Below are 8,517 nucleotides of genomic sequence, written 5' to 3'. Positions count from 1 at the left end.
GGGTTTCAATCATTAATGTTGCCATGGCAACGAATTCATTCCAAGAAAAGATTAACTCCCCAAAACTTCAACACTTTTCAGTCAAACTGAATTTTGCTCAATAGGTTTGTAGTATGTTATGTCTCAAATATTTGTGGCAAATTTGGAGCTGTTAGCACAAATACATCCTGAGAAATTTAAGGGGGCACCCAAATAATCACGAAAAACCCATATTTGCAGGAAATGTGATTTAAAAGGAAATGTTATGGAAACATGGGTTCAAGTTAGCTTTTACAATAAAAACACAGTGTGTTGGTAGAACTGCTTTAAAAGAAATATCCCTAAAGTGATTTTTTGGTCTTCTGAGTAGTTTTCCTCTTTTTGGGTCCATTACAAGGTTCTATTTCTCCAAAAGCTCCAGCTGCATAAGTTACACCCTCGCCACGAATCCTTAGATCTTCATTATGCTGCTTAGCCTGTCTCCTGGCAACTCTGTATTTCTTGTGCTGATCTTGCACTCTCTTCTCTGCTTGTTTAATTCTCTCTGAATCCCTTCTCCTAGCTTCCATTTTGGCAGTATCACTCACAGTGAGCCCAACCTTCTCCATGATAGCATGTTTCATGGAGGCACCACCACTGAAATGTAAGGCAGCTGACAAAGCAGCCAGCTGCACTCTCCTTCTGCCATGCCACTTGTGTTTAGGACATTTGTTCCATACCAGGGAGTTGATGGACTCATTAGCATTCTGGGTATAGCCAGGCAAGCACCTTGCAAGAAGGGCAGAATCTGTGAGCCTGTCATAAATCTTGCAAAGATGTTCCTCAAACACCTTGTCAAGATGGTGTGGCTTGTTAGGGCAAGGGAGCCCTTTCTTGTATTTACACCATGAATTTGGTGGACAAAACTGGTGCCTTTCTTTATTGGGTAGCTTCAAGCAGTGGAACAATCCAGCCAGAATCTCAGTTTTCATAGTCTGCACAGCTTGGTCCCTCTCTTCAGTGGTTGTGATTTCTCTTTTTACATTGTTACGAATTGCCTTGCCATAATTCTTTTTCAGTTTTTCTATAGCAGCCTTTGTCAGTCTTCCATTTCTTCCATGCATTGGTTTTCCATCACTCAATTTCACTGAGGATTTTTGAAATTCATACAGTGCTTTTCCAAGTCGCTTTTGAACGTGTCCAATGCAGTCTAATTTCATGACCCGGTCACAGCCTGCAGTTCCAGCCAGGTGATCCTCTTCCCACTTCTTAAAATCTTCTGAAGCTTTCCAGGTAATGTACTCTTGATCATTGTTTTGTAGATTTTCATAATGGTGACAAGTGTCACAGGCACCATAAATGCTCCATACAGAATTATATGCTTTTGAGTCCCCATCAGAAATCATCTTTTGGCACATTCCATCTCCATACTTGGGCTGGAGCCTTTATAAGAGCCTTCACAATGATGAGTCTGGCACCACTGTTCAAACTGGTCTTCAGTCGGACTTGACTTCTTTTGTGAGCACACACTACAGGTTTTTGAGATAACTTCAAGGTCCAACACTTTGCCAGTTGCAGCAGAAATAACACAGTGATTGGCAGTATAACCTCGTTTTGACCAGGAGCCATCAAAACTTACAGGGATACTAATTATCATTTGATCATTAGCATCAGTGATGCATTCTTCTTGTATAGCCTGCATTCTTGCCTCAGCCCTGTTTTTGGCTAGTTGCTCCTCTACTATCTCCTCGTGGGCCTTGAGTAGTGCCTCTTCGTGCTCATACCCATCGCCAGAAATCACGGACATTTCGAGCCCGCTAACAATTATCAGCGGTATATCGTATTACACTCCAGAACAATAGAATATCAAGAGAATTCAATATGGCGGCGATCATGGCTCGATCTGCAAAGAAGCGTGTTTCGTACCACGACTTACACAATTTGAGCACCGCGGATCCTCTATTTGATGAAAATAAAAAGAAAAGAAGAACAGCACGTAAATCTTTGGGATTGTTCGAGGCAGAGCGAATTATTACAAGCCGGGAGGACTCAGAGGTAAAACGCGAAGCTTTGATTATATTCAGTTATATTTCATGATAAGTTTATGAAAGGAAAAAATTGACACGTTAATTAGTTTATCCATATTACATTTTTAAGGGAACGAAATACCTTATTAAGTGGAAAGGCTTCAGCGCATTTCAGAATACTTGGGAGCCTGAAGAACACCTTTCCCAACTTTTGTTGAGGTAATTTATATTCACCATTAACCGCATTAGCAATATATTGATCAATTTGGTCAACTTGCTGTCTGATTGTTAACACAAGGGTACTCTAACTTTCAACAGACTTCCCTGATACCATACACACGGAAAGAATATGAAAGAAAGCACATAAGAAAACAGTAATGAATCACTGTTTTGGTTATACAAGACTGTTCACTCTGGCCGCTATCAACTTTGCATTGGTACATGTACTTGCTGTTAGTGTTGACTTTTATAATGCTTTTGTGTAGCTCTCAATATTGACTAACCAAGTGAGCTTGGAAGTACACATCCTAAGAACTGGGTTGTGAAAGTAAAACGTTTAAGTTTTAAATTAAAATTAACTATTTTTTGCAGGTACTTTGAGTCTCCAAAACCACATGTGGACACTGTCCAGGAGTGTGTGGACAGACTGAGAGTCTCCTTATCGGATGCTCTCAGGCACAAAGGTCCAACACAGGCTGTATCACTGGAATTTCGCCATGATGTCTTCAAATATCTATTTAGTGGAAAGGGAAGACATGCTGAGGAAAAGAACTGGCAATTATACGAAGAAAACGATTTTAGTAGATGTAAGCTTCCTACCAACTGGAGCTGTATATTAGATAAACATGGAGATGGAGTTAGGATTAGGTTTCCAGTTAAAATGAGGAGATTCCTTAGCCTATCTCCAAAAACCTATGAAAGGGTGGCTGAGGTTGTTGTTGAAGCCCCGAGGGCCTATACTGAAAAGATTTCAGTCAAGTTTGTTAAAGTCTCATCATCATGTAATTAGTCAAATTTATATAACATTTTGATATACAGTAACCAGTAAATGAGTACAAGGAGGACTAAATTAGTTAACCTATTATTCTCAGTGCTTCATTGTTTTTGCATGGTGAAATGAATTTTAACAGACTTACTGAATAATGTTATTTCCTAAGTAAATTTACAGATTATATTTATTGTACTTGAGAATTTTCGACAAGAGCCACTAGGTCTTTTTTTTTAAATTTAGTTATATTTTTCACTTTCATTCCTTTTCTTTTGATGACTTCTTTGAGTTGTGCAATTGTCATCTTGTTATAATCTTGGGTGGCACAAGTGGGGCTTTCATCAGATATTTCATCATCCTCGACCCGTTCCATGTACATGGATGTGCTTGCCGAAGAAGCCCGTTGTTCTTTCCTTTTTCGATGGATTTCATCCTCCCAGTAATCTAGCTTCCTTTTAGTGTAGGTGGCTTTCTTACGTTCATGGTGCTTTAGTTCCCACTGCCTACTTTCTGTGCAAAGTATGTCTCTGGCAGCATCCCACTTATTTGACTTGTGAAAGTGGATTCTCTTAGCATCATCGTTATTTTTTTCTACTCCTTGCCCGGTAAATTGTTTGAGACAACCATGCTTTTGCACAAAGAAAGGAAGGTGGTAGGGAATAAGGTGCATATAGGGGGTTACTCTGGGTCTGGTATACCCTTGGCGAACACCTCGTAGAGAACAGAAAAGTTCAATCCAAGCCTTTGCATCAAGAAATATGTCATGAGCAGAAGTGTTGGTGAGGTTAAAATCAGAAATCTTGTCATACAAGTGGCCAAAATCAACCCACAGTTGTTTAACTGTTGCAGATGTATTTGGGTACAGGAATTCCTGAAGGTTAGAGGGCAATCCACTCAGGAGTTTCTTTTTCTGGGACCCAAGGAGACTTGTAAATTCTTTGACCTGGCTTTCAGAGCCATCAGCATTCTTTTTGTTCCAGACAGAAAAAGATATTCCCAGGTCATTTATAGCTTTCACTAGTCTTGTAAGGTATATCCCTTTAGGTTGGCCTCTAGGCTTATCAAAATCCTCCACAGCATCCCTCTCCAGTACCTCATCAATGATATTCTGTAGTAGTTTGTCAGTTATTCGTAACAATAAATGAAGTTCATCAGGTATTACATGTGTTAGTGGAATGTTTAGAAGTGGCTCATGAATGCATCCAAAGTTATCTTTAGAAGAGCAGAGTGTTTTCATTTCTTCGAGAGTGCGCCTCATTGGTTCCTCATTGTAATGGTGGATGGGCTTGCTTGTGTCCCACCTGTCATCTTTGTGAATTTTGCACCAGGCACAAGCATAATCAGCTGTAGCTGAGCTCAACCCCAGGATCATGAGAAGGAACTTCATATCCCCACCTAGAAAAAATTCTAGTTCAACATCCTCTCCATCAATTGCTATTGTACCTGTGCTAATTAGTTGATTTACCTCATCAAAAAAATTTGAGAGTGATGTTTTTAGGGTTTCATATTTCTCTGGCCCATTGATGATTGCTACTGTTCTGTTATGCTTAGGGGACATGACACTTTCATTCAACTGTAGTAATGTAAAGGACATCATCATAAAGTTTGTTGTTCTTGACATACGAGCACCATCCCCACTCAATTTGACTTGAATTTTTCCTTCTTTCAGTTCAGGTTCCTTCATAAGGAGCTCCCTGACATGATCCTTTAATGTAGAAGTGAAATTTAAACATGATCCTGAATACTTTCCAGGTGTTCTCTCGATATGATATAGTTTGTTCATTGCTGTTCTTGACTGTTTCACAAGATAGGATTTGGGTAGGCCTTCAGTGATCATGGAAAGTTCATGATACGCTACATCACCTACACAAAACTTATCAAGCAGGAACAAAACCTGTTCCACTTTGTTTTTCTCTTCTTCATCCAAATTTGCATGTCCATGAGGGGTAGAATTGGATGCAGAGTAATTTAAGCTGTGAATTAAGCCCTCTTCATCCTGTAGTTTTATCTCTGTCAGTTCCAGTCCAAAGCTTTTGCAAAACCACAAGGCACATTGTGCTTTGCTTTTTAAAAGGCGAAGCTTCCTACCTTGTTGTTTAGTTCCTAGCTGATTATATTTTTTCCCCTGACATTGTAGTGATGCACTTTTTTCAAGGGCTTCCACATAATCTGCTAAGTCTTTGTTGACCTGTTTCAGATCTGTTATTTCTTCTTGCAGTTCATTGATCTCCCTTATCATGTCATCATACAATTTCTCCTTTTCTGCTGCCAAATCATTGAACTTTCTTTTCCATTCGTGAAGTTCATGCTGAGATTTTTCAATTTCAGACTTAAGGGATTCAAATGTCTCCACTTCATTCCTTCTTATACTCAGTTTATATACTTTATCATCCAGTTGCTTCTTTTTCTCCCACTTGTTTTCCTGTAGGTACTCTTCACCACAGCTGCTGTCTTATATAATAGTTTCTCTACACGTTCGCAGCCCCTCTTGACCATAAACCACCCATCAACCACAGTTGAGTTGAGAAGGTCTAAGTAAGTTGCTTTGATGGCTGTATCTTCCAAAATCTCACCCCATAAGCGTAGCAATGGCCAAGGAATCTCCACACAAAAGAAATTCATATTGTTGAGCAGCCTGCTGCTTAACGTAACGAAGAGGGAACTCGGTGCTCAGGCTTAATTTCCATTCAAGCTCACGTTTTTTGTAATCAGTCAATATCTCAGACATGATGTCAGAATTTTGATTTGCTTTTTTAAAATTCTCGCGCCAAGACTACTGAATTTGCATTCAACGCCTGGCATATTTTTATTCCGCAAAGGACCTGAGAACTAATTTATTCCAGCAAGAACATAAACAAATATGGCCGACGATTCGAAGATCAGCGATGCTCGTGTTTAACCATTTCAATCATAGTTTTCAAAATGGCGTCTCGTCACTTACTCAACATGGAATATAAGGGATATTCTGGCGCGTTGGGAAGTTTTTTGATGGGAGGAAATGGCAATTTTACAGGATATTTGGACGCTTCGAACTCAGTAGCAGTCAATTCGATCGAGAGCAATTGACTTCATTGATGCACTTTCCTGTAATAGGCGAGTGTTTGGGATGGAGAACGACGGATTTTGAAGAACTGTATGGCGACTTAGGTCAATGAACAATGACAAAAGAACTGGCTCGGGAAGTAAGTGGTTTTTATTTATCGAGTCACTGTGAGGTTTGATGAATAGCAGAATCAGTACTGAATATGTCTAGATCGAGAGCAGACGGGACCACGAGCTCCTGATTGTTATATTTTAGAAATTGTACAAATTTCCATACAGTTTCTTATATTATTTGGACGCCATTATGGACGAAATACGCAAGCGCGGCCGCCATCTTGTCCAATATTTCTGCCAATGAAGTTGAGAGTGAAATACTGAATGGCATATTAAGCATTTCACACAGCTTGGCAATTCCCTCTTTTCCAACTCCCATCTCAAATGTGCCATACACTATTCGTCGGTTCAGATCTTTACCTTGAATTGTCCTTGGAGTGGTATCATTGGAGGGGTGATCGCCAGTAGCAAGGAACTCTGTCATGCCACAGTCACACTTGACAAAGACTGAATTGCTCATTCCCATTCTGTTTACAGTGCTCTCTAACACTTCAACTTTACCTAAATGAGAAATTAGAGGAAACGATCTATTAATTTTCTAGTTTAAATCCAGATAAATTAGTGGATCATGGACTTGGTTTCAAATTTTCCGGCATAATAAGTGACACTGTGCAAAAATTTCAACAGGCTCACCTGAGGCACATGGTCCATGAGTATGTACTCTGTTTACAAACTTCCTTAGACTTTCCATTGATACCAGGCGATATCCTTCAGCAATTTCCAGATCATCTGAAATACTTTCATCCGACAAAGACGTATCACTAGCACAAGCGCCGATTTTTCGCGCAGAAACCGGGATTGCAGGCGGTGGAATCATTTCGCTTACCACGTCATCTTCACCGACGAACGTTCGCTCGTTGCGCTTGCCGCTCTTTTCGCTTGTTTTTGAACTCCTTTGAACCCTTTACGCTTTCTTGAAATTCCCTGCTTTAAAACAGACTGCTTTTTCCCTAGCTTCGGCATAATTTAACCCTTTATAAACTGAATCAATAAACTGTGAAATGCTACGCATAGATCAACAAAAGTGACTTGGACAAAATTCGTTAGAGCTCCTTGTAACTCAGTAACCAGGCCTCAAAAATAACTTCTAGGAATCTGGAACAAACTACGGTCTGTTTCCAAACTCAGGACCGTGGAACAGCGTTAAGTAATTTATGTAAAAACAAGCAACATATTCAAAATCTAGATAGAGTCAAGTAAATATTTTTCCAAAAAAAAAACTTGGGCGAAAAATTTTTCAATTTTACCAAATGTCAACCAGAGGCCCCCTTAACACGACTTTACAATATGGGAGTTACTACATCACGGGCGACAATCGAGGCAAGAAAAATGGTCTGAGATATAAGTGGCCAGCGGTGAAATAGCTTTAATTCATCATGTAGACTCAAATCATTAGTAGTTGTTGTATTCAATAATCATGGTATCAATCCTGATATGTTAAAAATAAACTTTGCTAAATAACAAATTAAGCAATTTTTCACTATGAAAATATTATTCGCTGCTCTTAGAAGCAACGAAGGTATCGGGAAAGGCATCAAAAAATGATATTTTTGTTTGGTAACTCTTTGCGCGATGAAAAAAAAGTGACTTGGGTTGTTCAAGGCGTTAATCACAGCTGGCATGCTTTTCACTTAATTTTTGCAATCTCTACTTTTTTCTGGGAAATGGAAAGCTAGGGAACTCTACAAAAATCGAGTTCTCGACCTGAATGATTTTTGAGTCTTTTGTAAGTTTGTATCTACAGGCTAAGATGAATAACTTTTTTAACAAAAATTCTACTAGCTGAAGTTTTCTTACTTTAGATTATATATAAACAATCGCCTCCATTCCATGTGAAAATATACAAGGAGGAAAACTCAGAGCTTCAAGAAACAGCCAAATTAAGGCTAATGTTTACCATCCCTCAAATGTTTTGAATAAAGGCCGCTCGATTTAGGAGACCTCTTCTCAAAACAACGATATGTTAAAATAATTATGTTTTTCGTTCAAACTTTTTCTTTCTATTCACTTTAACAGATGCACTCGGGATGAAAACTTAACCTTCGAATGGAACAAAAATAAAATATTTTGAACTCTAAGATGTTCTTCATAAAGTTGGCTCCATCACGTTACGATTTTGGACCCATGACGCTCCCGAATATATATTGATTGATTACCAAGAACTGTATTCGTTATCGTGTTAGATTACGGTTTATACATGGCATTAAAGTCCACTTGATCCGAAAAGAAGCCGCCCTAACTGCAGGTGAAAAATTGCGTAAGTGTTTCTGCGAAAAGCACAATGATAATAATAATAATAATAGTAGTTTATTAAACTCTCTTGCAATAACTTACTGAATTAACGAGTTATGATACAATGAAAACTTAATAAGAACGACTATGTACATA

General features: G+C 38.9%; 1 protein-coding gene and 1 pseudogene across 2 annotated transcripts in view; one reads left to right on the top strand and one right to left on the bottom strand.

Moving 5' to 3' along the window:
- LOC148738238 (uncharacterized) overlaps positions 1–7,279 on the bottom strand; it is a 7,477-nt pseudogene extending 198 nt beyond the window's left edge. The window contains exons 1-3 of the transcript XR_015996402.1: positions 6,763–7,279; positions 6,373–6,630; positions 1–1,743 (exon numbers count right to left, since the gene is read on the bottom strand). The exon at positions 1–1,743 is cut by the window's left edge and continues 198 nt beyond it. The product of XR_015996402.1 is annotated as an uncharacterized LOC148738238 (transcript). The remainder of the gene's footprint in view (positions 1,744–6,372; positions 6,631–6,762) is intronic.
- Positions 1,840–4,131, top strand: LOC148738239 (chromodomain Y-like protein). Its single transcript, XM_088748035.1, has 3 exons — positions 1,840–2,013; positions 2,116–2,204; positions 2,577–4,131. Exons 1-3 carry the CDS (start codon positions 1,840–1,842, stop codon positions 2,992–2,994), a joined length of 681 nt encoding a protein of 226 aa, XP_088604161.1. The 3' UTR covers positions 2,995–4,131.
- Positions 7,280–8,517: the final 1,238 nt, after the last annotated feature.

Source organism: Stylophora pistillata, chromosome 2, assembly GCF_964205215.1.
Source record: "Stylophora pistillata chromosome 2, jaStyPist1.2, whole genome shotgun sequence".
In the NCBI taxonomy this organism is placed as follows: Eukaryota; Metazoa; Cnidaria; class Anthozoa; order Scleractinia; family Pocilloporidae; genus Stylophora; species Stylophora pistillata.
This window is presented reverse-complemented; position numbering and strand designations above follow the sequence as displayed.

Coding starts and splice junctions, on each gene's coding strand:
- LOC148738239 (XM_088748035.1), top strand. CDS start 1,840: ATGGCGGCGATCATGGCTCGATCTGCAAAGAAGCGTGTTTCGTACCAC. Junction 2,014..2,115: donor CAAGCCGGGAGGACTCAGAG/GTAAAACGCGAA, acceptor TACATTTTTAAG/GGAACGAAATACCTTATTAA. Junction 2,205..2,576: donor CTTTCCCAACTTTTGTTGAG/GTAATTTATATT, acceptor TATTTTTTGCAG/GTACTTTGAGTCTCCAAAAC.